Here is a 23055-nt window from a genome sequence, read left to right as displayed (position 1 = left end):
ATTTTCCTGTTGGAATCTAAGCGATTATCATCTCCATGAGAAACAACAGCCAGGACAAAGAAGTTCAGCCAAAATGCTGGTCTTTCTTTGATGTACAAGTGTATAGTCTCTCTTTGCTGGACAAAAGAAATGAGAGCTGCAAATCTTCCTTCTGCACAAAAGCAGAGACCTGTCTGTCCAGGTCTAGAGGCTGCAAAGACAGGAGGAGCAGGTGGTCCATTTCCAGGTGTCTGCTGCTGTGAGGGAACGCCCTGTTGGTCTCACACTCAAGTCATACCCAGCTTCTCTTGTACATTTTTAATTGTGGGTCTTTTCAGCACATTGCCAAAAATTTACTAGGCATAGATTTACAAGAGGTCACCTGAAGGATAGTGCTGAAGGCTTGCAAGGGCCATCCTCCAAACCCCACCAATTCCGGTCCTTCTCAGAGTCGAGGTGGAAGTAGCCACTTTGTCATGGCAACAGGTAACTCTGGGGCACACAGAGATACTGACAGGATCTTTTTTTTCTCCCACAAGATCCTCTAAAGCCTCTTAGAATTCACCTATGTCTCTCACAGTAGCTTTGGGATTGTTAGGTCCTGTTTACCATCTTTGCACAGTCCATTAGAGGCAGCTTTCGAGAGATGATGGTACTTCACCAAATTCCCCTGACTCTTATGCTTGAATCTACCTGACAGGAAATACTCCTGTGCTGACAACTGTGAAAGTCTGGTGTTGTGTCCATGATGTGTCACTACATTTGAAACAAGGAACACTTTGTACTGTACAATTATTTCTCTTGCATCCAAGTGCCAAAGAAAAAGGGTATTTGCGAATGGTTCAAGTCAATTCTGCAACACTAGATTAGGCTGAGGTATATTAGTAAAACTATTGCATACCTCTCATCACTAGTAGTAATTATGAGATACAGGTCTTGAAAATAAACAAAACCAATAAACCCTCTTTCTTTTGAAAATAACACTGTGACATAAAATCCGTGAAGTTGACTTGAAAGCACACCTCTTTTTATGATGTTTTTATAAATAACATGAAATTATGCATCAATTATGTGTGATGTTTATTTTGTCAACTTCCACTTTCCAAAGTGATCAAGTAAGGATTTTCTATTTGTAGATAAAATCCTCTTCTATAGAAATTAATATGTTTTTAGAGACTGGGACTGGCCAGAGTAAAGTTCCTTTTCTGCTTCTAATCATAAACCATAACAAATTTGAAGTTTAAAATTATCAGTACTGTGCTTTTATTGAGTCCTACTTATAATACTTAGTGTTAAGCCCTTAAAAGCTAAATTTTATACTAATATTTCTTGTGACTTGTTTAAGGAAATGGCCAGCTCCCGTCTTATGCCTTAGTTACATCTAAGTATGCACAAGTTTTATATGCAGAATTATATGCAAGGTAAAGGAAACATAGAGTATGTGGAACCAGGCTTTAGGTTGCATTGCATGGCTGGAAAGGAGCAAGTACATGAATATTTGCAGGTGAATGTCTCATAACTCAGGGCCACCATCTGACTACAGTTAATGTTGTTATAAGTCAAGTGGAAAACCTTTGGAATAGTTGGAATTTTTGTGACTCACTGCAGAAGCAGAATAAACTGGTATCAACATCTGCCCATAAATAAATGTGGTCAGATACATTCAGAAAAAGGCAGGCAGCTCTTTACTATCTGCATGATCCAGCAGTGAGAATGCCATATGGAAAGAAAGAAGGTGGATGAAAGTAACACAAACTGCTATATTAGAATAAAGACCCCAAATATTAATTTAACTAGGGATGAACAAGTATTTTGCTATTGCATTTGCATTTACAAAAAATATCTTTGTTGTATGTGGATATTTTACTACAAAGAGACTATTGAGAAAACAAGCAAAATATAGTAATTTGAATAATTTATACAATATTGCAGTATGCTTATCAGAAAGAATGCATAACAGACAACCCATTTCTAATTTTCTTTGCCAGTAAATAAACCTTGGCAGAAATTTTCTATGTAAACCTAGATTTTATACAATCACAGACAATATATGCTATGACTGAACCCATTCTTTTGGGAGTGCTTTGGCATACTGCCAAAAGAAGCAAAATCTGAAAAAGCCATTAAAAGAAAACAGGAAATAAACCAATGTCAGAAACAGAGATCAGGTCAGACCAGAGATCAGATCTGTGTCCCTCACACAAATTGACTTATTAGCATAAGTCATGTTTCTGTCCTAAGGAGGTTCGCTTTGATGTTTAAGATTGAGGTTTATGAAAACTGAGAGTCCAGTTTCTGCTTCTCTTTTCCCTGAGTTCCCTTCTGGCACAGCATCTGATTCCTGTGGATCTGAGGGGAGCAGTGGCAGTGAGAACAGCCCCTTCCCACTCCTCCCACAGCACAGGAGCTGCTGTTCGTGCACTGGTGTCCTCAGTCAGACAGGGAGGAGAGCAAAATCTTGGACTAATGTTATTGATTCCCACTGTTCTGTGTCTATCACATTAACCAGCAGCAGATTTGGCCTGGTTTGTAAATATGGAACCTGATATAAAACCACTGAAGTCCCTAGGACATATACTTGAGAATCATGAATATTACCTTATCCAAATGATTTTTATACAAGGATTTTAAAACAGATAAGGATTTGAGAGAAAAGCAGTCTTTTGGTATTTTGGGGTTGGGATTTTTGAACCAGAGTCTGATATAAAGCACACTGTGACAGGGTTTTGTTTTTTTTATATTTTAGCATTTTCAGACCAGGCTCTTAAAACATGGTCACAGCAGTATCACTGCTACCATATTATATAATTACTTCTTTGCACACTGCACTCGGCTGGAAGGAACTCAAAACAAGCCCAAATTTATACCAAAATATTTGCCACGTGTTTTAGATAAGGTATCAGAAACTTTGAACACAACATGAGAGATTTAATGTCCAGCATTTCCTTTTAAACCCATTTATCTTTCTCCCTCCCTCTCCACTCTCGCACCACCGCACCCTCGCGTTTTATGTGACAGCACCGCGTTAGTACCTTCAATAAAAAAGCCTTGTTCAGTGAGGCAAAAACCAGCACCTTCTGAGGTGTGACCAGCTTTTGAGTGCAGCCTTTGTCCTTTGCTGCTCTTTACAGATGACACAGGAGCCCTTGTTGGCGCTGCAGCTTGATTGACTCAAAGCTGGGACACATGGCATTTGTTATCTTTTTGATCCCCTGCTTTGTGGTCGGCACCGATGTCGCTTTCTCCTGCCAGAATGCTGACGACTTTGTGGGAGCCTCTTCTCCAGGGGACATCATTATTGGAGGCTTGTTTGCAGTTCACAGCGAAATGCTGCATCCAGAAGAAGATCCCATCAAGCCAGTAATTCAGAATTGTGCTGGGTGAGTAATACTGGAAATTAAACATACAGCAAAGAAGAGAGCACTGGCACTGGACATGTAACTCTTATATTAAGGTCAACAAATTCTGGTTCTTTTGCTTATCTTAGACTAAAAAAATTCCTTGGACATCACAAAAATTTCACGTAAATTAATACAGGATGAAAAAATGTAACAAAGTTACAATAAAAAATACTGCAGTTTACTGAGGAAGGGAATGAGCATTTGATCTTATTTCAATCTTCACAGATAAGTAAGTAGCCTTGGATGTTTGTTTTATCATCTGATTTCCGTGCATATATTTTCCCTATAATTTGCTGTAGGTCTGAAGGACTCAGGTCGGCATCTATTAATTATTTGTTATGAAGCTGAACCTACATGATCTGGACACAGACAGACTATTCCATTTTCCCCAAGCCCACAGTAAAGTCTGCCTCCCATCTCTTGGGCAGCTCAGTTGTAATCTGTGATAGTACCTTGATGGTGACACTGTAGTTATTTTTTAAATTACCATAATTATTACACTTGGAACTATAACTGTGGCTTTATGTGATAGGATAGACTACATATAAACACCTTGTCATGCATGCATTCTTTGCATCAGAATATTTATTCTGTTGGCTCCAAATCCTGCTGTGCTTGAAGTGTCCATTTTTCTGGAATGCATAAAAAGGAAACCTGGTGAAGAATTTTATTTTAAGTACATAATAAACATTTCCTAAGACCAGGAATTCCAAACATGCATTTTTTAAAACTAAAATACAGGTGCAAATCCAAAAAAATTATTTGAATTTTACAACTTAATCCCACACCTGAATCTAATAATCAGCTAGGCATGCAGGTGTCCATCTGGATTTATGACAAAATGTTGAGTAAGTTGATAATTTCATCTGTCTTCCATTATTTTTCTATGGAGACATAAATTATCTCAAGTCCATCTGAAATTTAATTTAGATCACCAGATTTCTAATCTTTAGAGAAGCTTGCCTGAGAGGAGGGTTGGTTGTATGGTAGACATTTTGTGCTAGCTCAGTTTTGATTAATCACCTATTATAACATCCACTGGAGATGAGGGGAAATATCTGGGCTGACTTCATCAGGTCTGAAGAGTATTTTAGAAACATCAATGCAACCACTAGAGACCTTGACCTCTGAAATATTTTCTTTGATTCTGAAACGTTTAGTGCTTCCTTTTATTTGCTTCATGCTTTTGGTGAAAATAAATACATCTTTATAAAACGTAGTGAGCAGGTGTAGTAAACCAGAATATCTTCACTGGCTTTTATAGATGCTTCCTGAATATATCACTTGCAAATTTTCATGTGTCATGAAAATTAAATTTTAGTACCTTTTTCATTTCCAGAAAAACCCTTTTATTCAGGTATATGTTCAGTTTTGTGTTTATTTTACTTAGTCTCCTGTTAAATGAGAAAAAAAAAAAGTTTTTAATTTTTTGCACACTAAACCCAAGCAAATCATACAAAACTTACTACCCATTGGTTCTTTTCAGCAGTTGTAAAATTCTAAGGGTTATGCTCAAAACAGACTTTGCTTCACTCTTGCTCCCAACAAAGTTTTTCTGAAAAATACCGCCTATGTTTCTCTGACAGCTTTGAAATTCAAGTTTTCCTTCAGACACTTGCAATGATACACGCTATTGAGACCATCAACAACTCAACGCTGTTATCTGGAGTTACCCTGGGCTATGAAATCTACGACACGTGCGCAGAAGTTACAAAAGCCATGGCCTCTGCCCTGAGATTTCTGTCTAAATACAATTCTTCTGAGGATGCCGTGGAGTTCAAGTGTAACTACTCAGACTACATCCCGAGAGTCAAGGCAGTCACTGGAGCCAGCTACTCAGAGGTGTCGATGGCAGTGTCAAGGCTGTTGGCTTTGCAATTAATCCCACAGGTAGGTTTGAGGCAACTATTTTATTTTGGACAGAGGGTCAGATTTACCATGCTAAGAATTAAGGCTCTGATCATAGGAATTGCAAAAGCCACGTATTTACTACAAGGCAGGATTTGGTTTATCCTCAGGACATCAGGACGGGTGGGCTTCAGCTCCAAGTGGAGGCCTTGATTCACTTACCCAAACAAAGGCAGTAAGGGATATTTTCTATACCCAAGGCACATTTATCCAAGTTTTTTCAGTTTTTTGTCAGCCTGGCAGTGCCTTTGGTCAGTCCTAGTTACTCCAATGTACCTTGGAAGATGCTCAAGAACTTTGTTCAGGCAGCAAAGTTACAGCTGACATGTATACTTTGCCTGGTGGTGAATATGACAATACTCAATCTCAAGCTAAAAAAAAAAAAAAGACCAGATCAGCTCTGATCTGTCTAGAAATTCAGGAATTCTCTCCAGCCCAAGAGAAATTAAATGTTGGAATCAGTAAAAATTATGGATAGGGAAGTGAGGATGATTACTCCAAAACAAAGATTTTCTCCTAGTACTCTTTAAATAATTATAGAAGTGAAAGAATACAACAGTTTAGATCTCCACTAGTCCTTCCCAAAACATCCTTTTCTATTTCTGACCTCTTCTGGACTAGTACAGTCCCACATTTGTGCTTAGGCCCTGCTAACCTTCCTATTGTCAGCCTTGCAAAAGAACTGGGGTCAAGGCCAGGACTAAGAAGGAAGAAACAGATCCGCTCTTGCACTTTGGTTTTGCCAATAGATATAAATTAACCAAATAAGTGGAAAAGACATTAAATCTGAACTAAAGATAACTTCTAACTGAATCTTCTCCTCTGCAATGGTAGGAAGTAATTCTGACCTCCAACGCCACCACAGGAACTGTAGTAAGAATGAAAACTAAAGTGCCACACTTGAACATAATCAAAAGGCAAGTGACTAAAAAAATCTGCAGTAGGGCATAGATGGAAAATGGGAATCAACAGATTTTTCTTATCAATAGCATCTGCAGTGTTCTGACACAGTAAGATTTTGGTATCCCCTCCAGACAGGTGATTCTTGTTTTAGAAAGCTTAAATTTATTTTTTAAGAACAAGAAATATAGGGGAAAAAAAAGTTCCAACAAAAAAATAAGAAAGGATTAAAACTGGAGAGATTTGAATAGCCATGTTCTTTTTTATGTTTTTCCAGCTACATTCACAAGAAAAAGATAATAAATCTTTTGTATGAAAAAATTATAGCATTTTGTATTATTGGTTACTGTTTGTCTGTGAGGTTCTTCTAACTGATTTAATGATCCTTTTGAAATACAATAATTAAATATTGGCAAGAAAATATATTTCTATGTGTGTGAACCATACTAAAGCACTCAGTGATAGGAAAATACTACAAAATATAAGAGTACTAGCAATCTCAATAGAGACTCAAAAAAGTTGTTAAATATTGTTTTGAAGAGCATATTGACGGTATCTGAACAGAGTAAACCAAAATCTTTATATCATCATTACTGTCGTATCCATTTTGAAAGATTTTGCTCTCAGCCTTTACTGAATTATGTGGAAGGGAAAAAGTGTAACTGATGCTGGGCATGAGTCTGCATCCTAAGAGCAGGGAGAGAGAACCTGCCCCCTTTAGCTGCAGCTTGTGGATGCTCATTCACAGGAGGAGGGAGCCTGGGTCAGGTGGGAAGAAAGAACAATCATTTGGATCTCTTGGTATCCTTTGGAGGAGAACACATCCGTAACTAAATTGTTCACTCTTCCTAGGTCAGTCCTGCATCATCAGCTGAAATCCTCAGTGACAAAATCAGGTTTCCTTCTTTCTTCAGGACTATCCCCAGTGATTTTCACCAGACAAGAGCAATGACTCGCTTGATCTGTGAATCTGGGTGGAACTGGATCGGAGTAATAGCCACTGATGATGACAATGGGCGGTTTGCTCTGGAGAGCTTTGGGGTCCAGGCCATGGCAAACAACGTTTGCATAGCTTTTAAAGAGATGCTGCCAGCCTACCTCTCTGACAGCACCTTTCACTCCAAAGTTGATCAAGCAATTGAGAAGATTGTCAAGGAAAAAAGAGTAAATGTTATTGTTGTCTTTATGAGACAGTTTCATGTGCTCAAACTATTCAAGAAGGCAATTGAGAGGAACGTTAATAAAATCTGGATTGCAAGTGATAACTGGTCAGCTGCAGTCAAGATCAGTACAATTCCCAATATCAGACAGCTGGGAACAGTTGTGGGATTTGGATTTAAAAATGGAGACATCTCCTCATTCCAAGAGTTTTTGAGAAACCTTCATAAAAAGCCCACTGAAAACAACAAGTTTTTACGTGAATATATTATGCTTTTGTCAGTCTGTGCACACCTGGAATATCACGACTTTCAAACCTGCATTGCAAACCAGTCCCAGGATGATCTATTAGAAAATGATGGGAGTAAGCCTCAGATCTGGAGAGATGATTTTTTGAATGCTAATGTTGAACCAGGATTTATCCATAGTACTATGCTTGCAGTCTATGCTATAGCTCACGCCATTAAGGGGCAATGCAAAGACAGAGACTGCAAGGATCCATCTGCCTTCACTCCCTGGGAGGTATGATGCTAATTCTTACAGGTCTCATTCTCTCTGCCTAACTTTCATCGCATTTTTGCCACCATATTCCTGGAGTTAGAAGCTTGGTCCTTTTACTAAATTACTTCTTATCATCTATTTGACTAGTAGTGCTCGGTCCCATTGCTGCAAACCACTGTGATACAGATCATGAGTGCTCTTGAGAGACGGGGATACTGCGGGATAGGAGCATTCACTGAAGAGTTTCAACTTTCCTCTCTCCTTTCTCTTAATTTTGTCTTAATTCAAGTATTATCCTCCATAATGAGCCTCTACTTAAAATTGAAAATGCAATACAATGTACCTCTGTCTGATCTTGACTTATATATAAAGACATAATCTTTAAGATGGATGAGGTACTTGTTATCACACTACTGGGTGGGAAAAGAAGAGGAAAAATCAGACAAGTAAACCTGACCTGACCTTTTACCCAAGAACCTGCTCAGGACTATTCACTTTTACACACTTTTACTCAGAAGATTAAACAAATATTCACTTAAAAGTCAAACAACCTCTGATGCACTCTGATTTGCTCTGACCTCTTATCCTAGGTCAAGGCAGGTCAAACCAAGATATGGGATTTGAAATAAAAACCAACTAACCAATAACCCAGTAACAATCAGACTAATTACATGAATTAGTAAACACTAATGGGACAAATTCTGGATTGTTTAGCAGGAATGCAGCTTTATGGAGCTACATTTACATCATAAACGGACTAAATGCCAAGCCATCCAAATTAACTCCTTTTAAGTTGTTAAGCACTCATGAAGAAAACTGAGAGATAATTATTTCCCCCATGATGTTTTCATAACGTTTCTTCTACATGAAAATTCAACCCTCTAGGAAAGAAGACATATATGTACAGAAAACTCTTAGGATCCAAATAATCCATATCATACATCTGCAAAAACAGGGAAACAATAGAGTGATTTTACAGACTCTGCAAAAAATACCAAAAACCAGTTGCACCAAGATGTTGCTAAATATTAGCCCCTTTTGTCTGAAGCTCAAGATGTATTCAAAAAGCTCTGATGTTCTCATATTGTTAGGCAAATTGAAAAAGTGGAGAACAGAAAAATTAAATTACTAGTCTGAGTATATACAATGAAAAAACCCTATTCAGTTCCACACAACTATGCAGCATCCAAATAAAATGCACCAATCAAATTGGTTATAAACACACTGGTTCTTCATAAACTATAAAAATGCCCCAAAAATTACATTATACATGACAAGATGGCATATCATATACACTAGATGTGTATGTGTTACTAGATGTGTTACATAAATTTGACAAAGCCTTTTGAGGTAGTATCCGTGTCAGCACGTTTGTTAAATGCTGTGAATATCACAAATGGACCCATGTAACAGCATGATTTTCAAATGCAGTTGAACTCAGCCTTTCACCAAACACTGAATTTTTTTCTTGTCAGTTAATTACTGTTGCCAAAAAAATCACTAGACCTGCAAAATAATAAAGCTTTTGCTTCAATTAAGAGCCATGGCAGCTAATGGGAGTACTTCAATGATCTCCCCATGAGCTGGGAGTGGGGATATGTAATGTGCCTTAACCTGTCCTTTCTAGATTCACACAGATGTGTTTCATCTGTCTGTTTGTGATGAGGCAGGCAGAAGTTTTCCCCTCTTGAACAGCATGGATTGCAATATGAAGCTGGACAGTTGCACTGACAAAGCATATCCATTGTTCATTGATTATTAACAGTTCTGAGTCTCACTTTGCCATTCAAAATTTCAGACTGAGTCACAGCTGGGAACAGTGCTAGATAAGCCCAGACACGCTGGGAGAATTTACTCTGGAAGCAAATGTTGCCCAGGTTGACTCTGCTGACAGTAAAATAACAGGAGCGCTGCTCACCATGGTTCTTTACAAGAAGGGGAAGGCCAAAAGACTCTTAGTTTATGCAAGCAAAAATATTTGCTATGAATATCACACAAAAATTTTCAAGGCTGGAAAAATATACTATGATTATGATTTTCTGAAATTATGATTCTTTTTAGTGATAGATTTTTACGGCCAGCATGATGGTCTGTATAATGTAATTCCGTAAACAAAATGAATTCGAATTTTAATAGTTCTCTTTGTCCTAAAAGTGTTTCTTTTTAACTTGATACTATCATACATATGTTAAACTACTCAGGTTGTCACACTGATATGATACTGGTGTATGTTATCATTCCTTAAACTTATGTGCAGCTCCTTGAAGAACTTAAAAGAGTTGTAGTCATTGATGGTGATAAGAAAGTCAAATTTGACTCCAATGGCGATATGAGCACCAGTTATGATGTTCTTCTTTGGAAAGAAATTGATGGCCACATGGAAATCACCACTATGGCAGAATACGATGCAGAGAAAGGTGGCTTTATCTTTGAGGATGAAGAGAAAAAAAAAGATTTTCTGGCTTTAAAGGTAACTTTGAATTTGTTGACATAACGTATGAAATTTATTTTAAGACAGTTCTTTTTCCCTGCAGCACTTGCTACTGGAACATGTGCCAGCTAGAAATCTCTTGTGTGATTTAATGTTCTTGTCTCAGAGCAAAGAATCCTTTCTGAGTTTATTCAACAGCTTTCATGCACCCTGAGATGCATGTTAGCCTATGAGCAGGCTCAGTGGTACAAAATGTACTTATTACTCCAGAATGCCCCTAGAATGTCATGTCTGTTCTAAGGACGATATTACAGAATCTTACAGAGGGATTTTAAAATAAAAAAGGATGGTATAAAAATGATGGTATAAAAAAGCCTTCACTTACATACCACATCTCTTTTTTTTTTTTTTTTTTAACATGAAGATTCAGATGTGTTGATTTCATTGTTAAAAAAAAAAAATGTTTTGTTGTTTATTTGCCCCCGTCAGAGCTGGGGTCAGCAACATGAGTAGGTGGTGCCACCCAGAGCCCCAGCTCTGGTGTAGACAGGACTGGTGGGTGGCCCTGGCCAGTTCCAGCTGGACAATCTGTCCTCTGTGCACAGGTGGATGTCTGAGTTCATGGCACAGCTCTGTGCTGCAAGGCATTCCCCACTAGTGGGACAGGGAGAGGCTGCTTGCTAGGTGGGCTGAATTCTGCTCTCTGCATGTGAACTTAGCTGAGGACAGATGGAAACCTCAAACCTTGTCCTTCTTTGTGGTGCAAGGAAATGTCTCCCCCTCCTTGTGAGCACCATCTTGGAAGGAGAGGAGGTTGCAGTGTGTCTCAGGGCAGATCATTTGACAAAAAGCTGTCTTTGGAAGGAGGGCATGAAGTGAGACCTCAGGAGAAGGCCCTGATCACAGACCCAGGAGTGGAGCTTCATGAGTCAGGGACAGGCTGGCAAGGGTCAGGAGTGTCAGAGCTGCAGTACAGAGCGCCCTCCAAAGCATCTCCTTCAGGCCAAGGTGTCCCTCCTGGGCTCTGAGCAGCTGAGCAGAGTATCAGGATCTCATTTTTGAAACAGTTCACTCTGTTCCCCTTCAGATGCTTCTGTGCATTCTTTGAAGATGATCCTCTGTAGTCTAAATGCAAGTTCAAAGCTGAGTGAAAGACTTTGATCTCAATTTTAAAGGTACACACAAACCCAGGAATTAGTATTCAGGGCCCAAAAATAAAATTATCAGGGAAATAATGCCCCATTCTATTACTCACTGACTGTGTGGAGAAAATACAACAAACATGGACCCTACAATATCTGTTTTTCAACATCATTATCAGATTTCCTTAAAATATGTATGATAAAAAAAAATTGCAAAAGTCCTGGAGGTTTCTATTGATGTTCCCTTATAATTAGCTGTACCTAAGATGATGATCTCTTTTTCTTCCCCTCTGCATACTGCAGAAGGTTCAGTCAACATGCTCCCAGCCCTGCAGTCCAGGCCAGGTGAAAAAGGTTACAGAAAGTCCACACACATGCTGCTATGAGTGTATTTACTGCCCAGAAAACCATTACAGCAATCAAACAGGTAAAAAATTCGTATCCAAATAAAGGTTTATTTCTACATCAATGCAATTGTTTTGCTTGGATATAATATGCCTTGAGAACCTTGGGTTAAATTTTTGAATAGGATTTAAATATTTATTTATGATCACTTTCCTGCAAAACTTGGTATAAATGCTTTTCAGAAGGCCAAGTTTAAAGTAATTAGATTGTTCAGCTGACTAGCATTACCCTTTGCTAGGATGGAAATTCTGGCTGATTTATCAGTGAGATTTATTCTCATTAAATAGAGACTTTCCTCCCTGTCTTTCCTTAGTACATTCAGTCCAGTCAGGAGCAATTTCTTGACTTTGAGGGTGGTGAGGCACTGGTTGTCCAAAGAAGTTGTTGTGGCTGCCCCGTTCCTGGAAGTGTTCAAGGCCAGGTTGGACAGAGCTCTGAGCAACCTGGTGTAGTGAAAGGTGTCCCTGCCCCTGGTGCAGGCACTGGCACTTGATTTTCTTTGAAAGTCCTTTCCCACCCAAAAGGTTGGAAGCCTATGAATCTATGAAGTTCAAGGGTTATGTAATTTACTTAGCAGCACATTTTGTGTCATACCACAGAGTACTGTGTTATTTGATATAACTGTACAGTAATATTTTTGTATCAAATCTAATATATACTTTACCACTGGTTTAAGCAAAATCTTTTAAAGAGGAAAACTAAATATGGAGAGGAGAGATGGAATTAAGAAAATTAAGGTAGCATGTACTTTTTAATATCCTGAGAGCAGAAGAAAAGTAAATTTTATCTGCTTATTCAATTAATTGTGAAATTTCTCCATATCAGAAAATAGGAATTGCAAAGCAAAAGTACTTTCAAATCATTATCTAAAGCAATGTTTGTTCTTGCTGTTGTATTTTAAAAGCTATCTTTAAAGAGACTATTAGGGTGTTTTCTTGTTAAAATAAACAAATGAAAGGAAAGTAATTCAAATTTTTGCAAGAGAATTGATTCCCCTAGAGTCATTGCTCAGTTTTCAATTAAAGTTTCACTGGTCAGTGATGAGCAAGACAGTTTTAGAAGCCTGGCCGTTTTCCCTCCTCGCCCCTGGCTGTAGGCAAGGCTCGCCCCAGCTGGCAGGGAGCTCCAGGCATTTGTCCTTAACTCGTTGTGCCACTGCCACCGCAGCCACCGCAGCCCTGCAGCTCCTCCCCCTGGACAGCGACAGCCGGAGTCAGAAGCACTCAGACCCATCTTGTCTCTTTACCATCCTTTCCCACATTGCTCCTGTATCTCAAGTCCCTACAATCCGCTTTGCAGTTTATTACCTTTGGGGTTCTGAGATATCTTCCCTTTTTTCTGCTTCCAGATATGGATTACTGCTACCGATGTAACAACAAAACCTACTGGGCTCCCACCAACAGCAGCACGTGCTACAGGAAGACAATCTATTTCCTTGCCTGGACTGACTGGTTTGCTATCTTCCTCCTCCTCCTCTCTGCTTTTGGGGTTGTGTTGGTTTTGTCCATTTGTGTGATATTCACCAAAAACTTGGACACACCAGTAGTGAAGGCGTCTGGTGGTCTGACTGTCTGCTATATTATTCTCTTCAGCCACTTGTTAATTTTTTTAAGCACTGTCTTCTTCATAGATATACCCACAGAATTCAAATGTAAAACTAGGCAAGCACTCTTTGGTATAAGTTTTACACTCTGCATTTCATGTATTTTAATAAAGTCACTAAAAATTTTACTAGCTTTCAGCATTGATCCCAAGCTTCAAAATTTCCTGAAATGCATGTATAAACCTATTCCCACTGTGGTCACTTGCACTGGAATTCAAGTTATCATTTGCACCTTCTGGCTAATATTTAGGACACCTTTTGTAAATCAAAATTTCTCAATCCCAAGAGCAATAATTCTGGAATGCAATGAGGGATCTATCGTAGCTTTTGGGATTATGTTGGGCTACATTGCTGCCCTAGCATTTATTTGCTTCATATTTGCCTTTAAAGGTAGGAAGTTGCCAGAGAATTACAACGAAGCTAAATTCATCACTTTTGGCATGCTAATTTACTTTATAGCATGGATCGTATTTATCCCTGTCTACGCAACTACATTTGGCAAATACTTGCCAGCAGTGGAAATCATCGTTGTTTTAATATCTAATTATGGAATCCTCTGCTGCACTTTTCTACCAAAATGCTATATCATCATTTACAAGCAAGAAACAAACACAAAATCTGCCTTTCTCAAAATGGTTTACACTTACTCCTCTAAGAGTGCAGGCAGCGTTGCTGTTAGTCAGGTTTCTTTAGATTCAAAATCTTCCAGCTTCCGAGCCACTATCACAGACTCATGTAAAACTGAGAGTGACTCTGTGAATGGAAACTGCCATTTCCAAGTGCCTGGGCAGTCACTAATAAAAGGAAAAGTTCTTCCTAGAAATGCTGCAAGGACTATGGTCAGGAAAAGAGTCTCCAGCATATGACTGGCCAGTGTTAAAGTACCAGAAGTTAAAAAGCCATTTTAGGGAGCCATTTCTCTTTCAGATCTCTTTCCTTTTGCTATCTCCCAGGAGGGCAGGCCATGTGAAACACCTTTTCCTGTACTTAGGCAGTTATCCATTACCAGATCTGAAAGGCTTTCCTGACTCACGGAGTCCATCCCTTGCTCCTGCAAACTCGCTGATGTGCAGTCCCCTTCAGCAGCTCCCTTGCTTCCCCATCCAGCCCACATAGACATGTGGGACCTATTCTGCAACCTCCCTTCCTCAAGTGAGGCAGAAGCATCACAAAAGTATTTTTTCTCACAGTCATGTAAGAGGGACCACATGAGTTTCCCCACTTCTTTTGCCTCTTTGATGCTCAGTTGTTTGAGGAGCTCTTCTCATCTTGGCCCCATTTTACAGATCAAAGAGAACCTTGTCCCAGCCTTTGTTTGCCAAGATAAACAAGTCCAGTCCTTTAGTCTCCACTTTTAAGATCGGCTTTCCATTCTTCTGAACTTCCAAAAGTAACTCTTTTCATCTGGTATAAATGAATCTTTTTTTTTTCCTCCCCAAAATTGCACAACTTATTCCAGAAGAGTGCTGTAGTAACATTTGAGTTTTCTTGTGTTTACCAGCATGGTAATGAACTAGAGACAGAGCTATAAAGAAATTAGAGAATTCTTCTGGAGCTCTGTAGTTACACATAAGTTCATCTGCCTTTTTTCCCCATACTCAGAAGAGATGTTGATTCGCCTCATGCACCTCCTCTGATGCACGGGGAGAGTTAACCCCAAGGTGTCCTTTTGTTTGAGAGTGTAAAGTCAATGTGTAATGTCAAAACTTAAAACCACCAATTGATTCCTCTCATTAGCAGAAATAATGTAATGACCAGTATCACCATGAGGGCATCCTGGAAAATTTAAGGGGGTGGATATATATTTTAAAAAATGTGATTTTCAGAAGAACATGACAATGCACCATTAGGATACACAGAAATAGCACAAGGATGACCTGGCACGATCTGCATTGAATGAATCTCTGCTCTGTAGCTCCATGAGCACAGCTGTGCTGTGCCTTCTATATGAGAGGCAAAGGGCACATTCAGAGAAGGAAGAATTTTTCTATCACGATAATGGTACCACAGAGCTTTTTCAGACAGAGCTGAAACAGCAGAAACACATTGTCAATACAGGAACAGGAAAATCCTTTTCCATAGTCATAAAGTCCAGAACATATAAACTTTGCTATTTAAGTTCTGTGCTGTGTTACTGTAAAATAATACTAAAATCCTTGTTATTGTGTATCTATGAAGGTATTTTAAAGTCATTTGAAAGGCAAGAGTGCAATTCGCATACGGATTTGTGTAAATACATATGTTCTGTTGCTGATTGTAGGAATGAAGGTTTATGTGTATGTATTTGTATGTTGAATGCTATTTATAGTTCAGTTGTTGCAAATACTTTTCTGTATATAAGGTTGTGCATGATAAGGTTAAAATGCCTGCAGTGTGACAGCCAAGGCAGCAAGAAATCGTCCCCTAAAAGGGAGAAGCAAAGCTTACATTGCACAACTGTCAGCAATCAGCTGGTTAGAAAAGTTAATTTGGCTGGAATGTTGTACCTGTATTTATTGTTTGCAAAAGTGTTGAGTGTAGCATGCCTTGAAGCTATATGAATGGGAATGATTAAAGCCATATTGATGTTTAAAATTGAGTTTGCCTACTTAATTTCCTTACCTCACCCCATGAGCTTCTGTTTGGCCTTGAGCAACAGCAATACATGCACCTGTAAGGTTGTTTCCACTATAGACCTCAGCCTGCTTAGAAACATCCTTTGGATTGAAAGCTGTGTTTGGTCAAGGATACATCCTGCAGGACAATAGGAGAATGTGTTGATGAACAGGGCCTGATGACAGCAGTGTGAAGGTCTCTACCAAGGTATCTCTGAGGAAAGACAGCACATATGGCAGAATTTTAAAGGAGCCCTACATGCTCCATCTAATTCTTCAGGTCTTCTGTACAAAGCACAGTCCATGGTGGAGCAGAGAGGATGTAACAGGTTTGGGAGCTTGACTTGACAGCAAAAAAGAGACCTTAGACCAAGATGTGTTACATGGTTTAAATGCCTTGTCTGCAAGAAGCAAGTGATCATATGCAGGTAGAACATAAAGGGATTGTGCTACCCTACACAGAGGATATGAAAAAGCTTAAAATAGGAGTTTATTATGGTCAAGTAGCCTTTGTGCACATTGGGCTGCCCAGGGCAGTAAGAGTTCCAGCAATCTAACTATTCCTCTTACCAGTCATGGGGACATTAAATGAGCCTGAAACAGATTTTCATCCCCAGAGCACAGAACAGGAATCACCTTCCAGAGTGACAGCAAGGTCTTAACCTGGTGCTCCCAGAGTCATGGCCCATAGGTCAGGCCGTGTGAGGCCAATGGGACCAGGTCTTTTTTCTGGCCCAGAGCACACTCTGCTTGCTTACTTTGGAAAGATCCTGAAACCACTTCTCAAGGCACTAACATCCCACAGGCACGTTTTCCATCTCTGAGAGCAACAGAGAGAACAAATGTCTCCAAATACAGTGCTGTTCACAGAGAAATAAATCAAATGGGAAAATGCAGTTTGTTAAGGTCAGCAGGAGGCCGCTCTGGATGTAAACATTATTTAACCTTTTTAGGGCTTATGTCATCCATTGCTAATAACGCTAAATGCTGCATTCTGAAGCCACTATCGTGGAGAATGAAGACCATGAAGGCCACCAAGTGTTTGACATCCTCTTATCCAGAGCATAATTCCATCAAGATTTCATTAGCTCTGGCCATGTAGACGCCTTTCAGCTGCCCACAATCGTTAGAGCAGTTCTTTGGCAAGTGCTGGAAACTACGTGAGCTCAGGCATCCTCCCAGCAGCTCTGCTGATGGCCATTGGAACTACAGTGACTCTAAATGGGTGACAATCAGGTGGGCCAACTGATAGCTGTGTCTGGGATGCTGCTCATAATGAGTGACACTGAGCCCAGCCCAGATGTGCTGACTCTTCCTACCCTTCCAGCTGTGTCTTCAGGGACAAGAAGCACTGTTTGACACTATGCCACTCTCTTTGAGCAAAGGTAAAGTATCATCCTCTAGGTAATTTCTGCTGATGTGTCTTCATCTCCTTGACAACATTCTGAAAGAGGGCACAGCTGCTCAAGGAGTGTGTGTGCATGTAAAGAAGTGCATCTCCTCCTTTTTGTTATATGCTCTGCTCCTGGAGAAAAGATAGCTGGAGGTTTTGGCTACAAATAGTTCAAAACTCCTCTTCAAAACTCATACTGAGCACAGGACTTAAACTGTTGCCAGACAGTGATCTATCCCTGGGGAGTGGGACTTCCTCTGTTCATCTGCAGCTATTCTGGCTTTGGCTGATGCATGTAAAATCTTCCACTGCTTGGTGCCTCAGACACAGCTGTGTTGAGACAGTCTTAAACTGTCATGAAGATCATGCTGACACAGGCTGTTACTCAGTAAATGTCTATTCTGTGCTGGTTTCTCTGAATGTTTTTTTTTTTTTTTTCATGATTTGTTTCTTTGTTTGATTTCGTGGGCTTTTTGGTTTTTTGTTTGTTTTTGTTTTGTTTTTTAATCAAACTCTGTCCAGGATGGGAAAAGAAAAACAACAGGTTTGGTTTTTTTTTTTTTTTCAGTTGAAGTAGATGGAAAAGCCTGTTGTGAGAATCAGTATACTTGAGCATTAGGAAAGCAGTGAAATGACAGAAACACAGATGTGGGCAGGTTTGTGTCACAGAACTTATACCCTACCTAGAATCATAAAATGGTTTGGGTTGCAAGGGACCTTAAGGATCATCTAGTTGCCAAGGGCAGAAATACCTTCCACCGGACCAGGTTGCTCAAAGCCCCATCCAACCCTCCAGGGATGCAGTATCCACAACCTCTCTGAGCAACCTGTGCCAGTGTCTCACCAACCCCACAGGAAAGAATTTCCTCTTATTCTAAACCCATCCTGATTCAGTTTAAAGCCATTACTCCTTGTAATGGGGATACAGGGATCACTACATGCCCTCGTAAAAAACCCTTCTCCATCTTTCTTGTGGGCCCCCTTTAGGCACTGGAAGGTGCTATAACGTCTCCCTAGAACCTTCTTCAAGCTGAATACCCCCAGGTCTTCCAGCCTGTCTTCACTGGAGAGGTGCTCCTGGTCTCTGGTTGTTTTTGTGGCCCTCCTCAGGACTCGCTCCAGCAGGTGCACGTTCTAACATGAAGCTGAACTATCGCGTCTGCTTCCTTAGCTGAGTTTTGTCTCGGACAGTGACCTTTCTTCACTTGAGTTGCAATCCGTGAGTGCGGCAGGTGAACAGGATGCCTTTTCGGGAGGACCGACCTCGCCGGGTGTCGGCGATTGTCCCGCCTCTCCTCGCCTCTCCTCCGGGCGCGGCTGCAAGTGCTCGCGGGGCGGGCCGGGGCGGGGAGGGAGCCGGGCGGGGCTGGGGTCGCTCCCGCTGCGGCAGAGGGTCCGGCCGAGGCAGAGGGTCCGGACGCTGCACAGGGTCCCGCTGCAGCAGAGTCCGGCCGAGGCAGAGGGTCCGGCCGAGGCAGAGGGTCCGGCCGCTCCTCGCCATCCTGGCCATGCTGCCGGCGCGCCTCCGCCCGGGGCGGCTGCTGTCCGCCGCGCCGTTCCGCCCGCCCGCTCCGCGGGGAGCCGCGGCCGCCGGGGATGCCGGCCGGAGCCCGGGCACCACCCGCGGTAAGGGCCTGCCCGCCGCGCCGGGGGGAAGCGGAGGCGCGGGGATCGGCCCCGCGGCGGCGTCCCGGGGCTGACGGGGAGATGCGCGGGCGGGCGGCTCGGGAACGGGACTGAGCGGAGCGGGGCTGGGCTGCCCGGTGGGGCGGCCCGCCGGTAGCACCGCAGCTCGGGTGGTCCCGAGCGTTCTCCTGCTCGCTTGGGTAGCCACAGCCGCCGGCGGCGGGGAGATGGAATCAGACCCGCAGAAATACTCGCTGCGTGCGGGGATATTCCAGAGACGGTGCGGAGGTGACTCTGCGTAGCCGTAACCCGGAGATCTAATCCCTAAATTACTCTTCCAACGACCAAAATGGGTAGGGTTTTTCCCTTCTACACCTTACGGTCAGTCATAATTCTCTCTTGGTGCACGGTTTACAAAGTGGGTTGGTTTTTTTCTTACTCTTTCAGCCGAGCAGGCTCACAGAGTCGTTGCAAGTTGCAAACCTTCGAAGTTTGACAAAAAAATCCTCCTCTGGACTGGACGTTTCAAGACAGAAGAAGAGATTCCTCTGAGGATCCCGTAAGTGCCCTGGCCTTGTCCAAGGGTAGCATGGAGCTGAAGGGAAAGCAGTGGTGTGATCGTGATCTGTGGAAAATTTAAAGCTTTTCCACAGAGCTTAAAACGATCGGTTTTACAACACTGAGACTTGGAAACAAATTAGAGGGCAAGAGAATTTCCTGTCCTGGTTAGAGGTTAAGATGAGAAAATGTTCCTTGCTGGAGTCCCTAGAGCCTGGGATTAAGAACGGATCCATCTGAGTAGACAGCCTTGGTTACATTTATGTACTGGCTTGTTTGTTTTGCTCAGTCCTCACATGCAATCAGAGAAGGATGTTATTGGTAACCAATATTTTTTGTTTATAGCTCACATAAACTGTTATAAGGGAGCTGTCGCTGAATGACTACATACAATAAATTATTTTTTATTATAGAATTTGAGGAAAAATAGGGAAGGAGGTAATGAGAGAAGAAGCCCTCATCAAGGAAAACTGACATAGCCTGTCTCCTATTCTTGCTGACACACTGGACTAGATGATCTTTGAAGGCCCCTTCCCACTCAAACCACACAGACTCTACAGTTCTCTGACTTGCTGAAAATTAGCAACCCCTAAGGGAGTCAGGCACTAAACACCTGAAACCCCTCTAATGTTTAAGGGGGTTTAACCCCTCCCTTTTCTTAGGATGTTAGATAGCATGTTAGACATCTCTCCAGGATGCTACTTTTTATCATCACAGTATGTCCCTTCCTTGGGTGATAGGTGGAGAATAAACATTGTGCAGAGCTATGTAAAGCAGCAGGTACATCCTCTGCCTATTCTTGCTCCTTCCTGACAGCTTCACAGGAGCTTGCTGCACTGGACAGTGGCTTTCTGGACAGTTTAGCCTATCTTGTGCTGTTAGTTTCACCATCTTCCTCTAGAGGAAGGTTCAGACATGTCTCAGGAGCTGTAAATGCTATTCAAGTTGCCAGGAGATGTTTATAAAGACATGGCATTTGTCAGTCATACAGACACATGCACAAAAATCACTCCTTTCTGGCCTGGCAGGTTATCACTGTGCTTTCTGGGTAGGCAAAGTATTTTTAGAGCTGTAAGACTATACCATACCATACTGTACTGTAAATAGTAATATACTAGAAGTAGTTGATTATTAGACATCAAGGCTGAACTGTGGCACTGTTTTAACTCTCGTCAAAAGAAGAATTGCAAGGTGTTGCTCCCTGTGAACACAACCTAACTGCTGAAGATTGTTTGTACTATGAAACAAATCTGCAGGCTTTTTTCAAGGTTGTTGTGGTTACTTTGTTGTTTTTTTTAAAAGCCTCAGCTGTTGCTCACTTCAGCAGAGGTTTGCCTGGAGTCTTGATTAAGGACTAAATAGAAAAGTCTTGATTAAGGACTGAATTGCAAAATATGCAATTAGGGAAGAACATTGTAAGGTCTGTTTTCCTTAAAGCAGATGCAGAAAGCAGGGAGAAAGTGAAAAGCTGCCTCAGAGGAGTTTCAATTAGTGCACTGTGAAATATAATTAGGCTAATACATCAGACTAATAACATTTATGGTTTTGCTTTTGTTGCCACAAGTGGATTATTGGATTAACGATCCTACGTGCCAGTCTGATGTGCAGTTTGTTTTGAAGATTACTTTTATCATTGTACAAACCAGAAGCAGTTCCTTAGAAATGCAGGCATTGAGCACACTCTGCAAGAAACAGAGTGTGCTCAACGTGCTCCTCCTGTGTGCGCTGGCAAGGAAGGGCTGGTACAGCACTGCCACTCACGGGACCTGTCCTCTTCCACCACACTGAGCCTTAGAGCAAAGCACTGCAGCCCTCAGCCTTGGTGCAGGCTTTCACGGGCACTGTCAAATCCCCAGCTCTGCCCCATCTCACCACATTACTCTTTAAAGTAAATCCATAGGTTTTTCAAAGGAAAGAGAGCATTACACCGTTTACTTAGAACAAAAAATCAATTCTTTATGCAACTATTCTTTTTACACACATAGTTGTGGGTTTTTACATATGTAAAAAACACGTACTTGTATCTTACAAATATCTATATCTATCTATATAAATATATATATATATATATAAAAAGCATTCCCATGATGAATTATGAAAGGAAAATGGTGCACAGCCAGTATTATTATGAATATATTAAAAATTGTACTCCCAAGTATAATGTTTGACTTGGAAAAACTTAGCTGAATGTTTTGGGACAATTTTAATGATTTCCTGTACTGCTGGTTCCCAGGGCCATGCTGCTGGCTCAGAAGGAAGGAGGGTGGAAATGGGAGCTTGAAAGCACAGCAGATTGCTGGGCTGTAAAATGCCTCCTTTGCACCAATTACTGTCAAACACAGGACAGCAGTTTTCACTATTTTTGCCTTTGATGATCTGCAAAAACAATCCTGTAGATTGTTCTTGTTTAGGTGTGCGTTCCTCACATAGTGAGGTGGGTGACATCAGCTGACCACTTTCTGTCAGGCTGTTGCTTTAATAAACAACTAAAACCTTTAACTCATAGTACTACAAACTCTGCTTTAATCAACAATCCAAGGATGTAAAGTCCTTAGCCTACAGAACACTGATACAGCAGTAATTGATTTCTAAAGTTAACTTTGAATAAAAGGAACTTGCTTTTACTCCATCCGACACCACATATATATCTCCATCTGTTTTAAACAGATAACCCCACTCAATTTTCATTAGAGTTTAAGGTATGATTTCTGGTGTAGCCAGAAACCCCAAGCATTGAAATGCAAACATTTATTGCCTGAGCAATTTTTTCCCAGCTTAAAAAACTCCAAAATAGTCTAAATCTACTACATGTTGCTTTGCCATGGGAAATGGACTAGGATCAGAAAATGGCTGATACGTAACTAACCGCAGCAAGCTGAAGATGCTTGTTTCAGAAGATAATTCTGTATTTATTTTTAAATTGTGATGTTATGTCTGCAACACTTTGAAGAGATACTTTGCCTTTTTTAATGACTCAATTCAACTACTTTAATTGCAGGCCAGAGATGCTAGACAAGGCAAGAAACAAAGCTCGAGTGAAAGCCTGTTACATCATGATTGGGCTCTCAATTATTGCCTGCTTTGCGGTGATTGCTTCAGCTAAGAAGGTGAGGTATGACTGTGTAGTATACTTTAAAAAAATGGAATTCTGTGTAAAGCACACAAATCTAAACCAAGAGCAGCAGCTTAGAGCTGCCCAAGCTTTAGCTAATCTAGTCTCTGCCACCCCCACCACCCTACGTGGCTGTTGCCCATTCCTGAGGCTGGGGAGCTTTCCCTGGGTGCACCCTTACTCCTACGCTGTTACTTCCTCAGGCTGCCGCACGTCACGAGTCCTTGACGAGCCTGAACTTGGCAAAGAAGGCCAAGTGGCGGGAGGAGGCTGCGCTGGCCGCGGAGGCGAAGACCAAGTAACTTTGTCTGAAATGCTGAATGTCCTTGGAAGAGCAAAATTAG

The 23055-nt window shown here is 41.1% G+C and overlaps 2 protein-coding genes across 2 annotated transcripts; both read left to right on the top strand.

Moving 5' to 3' along the window:
* Window positions 1-3165: 3165 nt before the first annotated feature.
* On the top strand, window positions 3166-14294 carry GPRC6A (G protein-coupled receptor class C group 6 member A; the record flags this gene model as incomplete). Its single annotated transcript, XM_084202035.1, has 7 exons — window positions 3166-3359; window positions 4967-5270; window positions 6123-6161; window positions 7041-7868; window positions 10105-10317; window positions 11724-11847; window positions 13174-14294. The coding sequence occupies 7 exons, from the start codon at window positions 3166-3168 to the stop codon at window positions 14292-14294; spliced, it is 2823 nt and encodes a 940-aa protein (XP_084058161.1).
* A 4524-nt stretch (window positions 14295-18818) lies between these two features.
* On the top strand, window positions 18819-23040 carry FAM162B (family with sequence similarity 162 member B). The gene is made up of 4 exons (XM_084203423.1): window positions 18819-19041; window positions 19489-19600; window positions 22598-22706; window positions 22915-23040. The coding sequence occupies exons 1-4, from the start codon at window positions 18924-18926 to the stop codon at window positions 23011-23013; spliced, it is 438 nt and encodes a 145-aa protein (XP_084059549.1). The 5' UTR covers window positions 18819-18923; the 3' UTR covers window positions 23014-23040.
* The last annotated feature ends 15 nt before the right edge of the window (window positions 23041-23055 follow it).

Source organism: Fringilla coelebs (genome assembly GCF_963513975.1).
Source record: "Fringilla coelebs genome assembly, chromosome: 3".
Taxonomy (NCBI): domain Eukaryota; kingdom Metazoa; phylum Chordata; class Aves; order Passeriformes; family Fringillidae; genus Fringilla; species Fringilla coelebs.
This window is presented reverse-complemented; position numbering and strand designations above follow the sequence as displayed.

Coding starts and splice junctions, on each gene's coding strand:
- FAM162B (XM_084203423.1), top strand. CDS start 18,924: ATGCTGCCGGCGCGCCTCCGCCCGGGGCGGCTGCTGTCCGCCGCGCCG. Junction 19,601..22,597: donor GAGATTCCTCTGAGGATCCC/GTAAGTGCCCTG, acceptor CTTTAATTGCAG/GCCAGAGATGCTAGACAAGG. Junction 22,707..22,914: donor TGATTGCTTCAGCTAAGAAG/GTGAGGTATGAC, acceptor TTACTTCCTCAG/GCTGCCGCACGTCACGAGTC.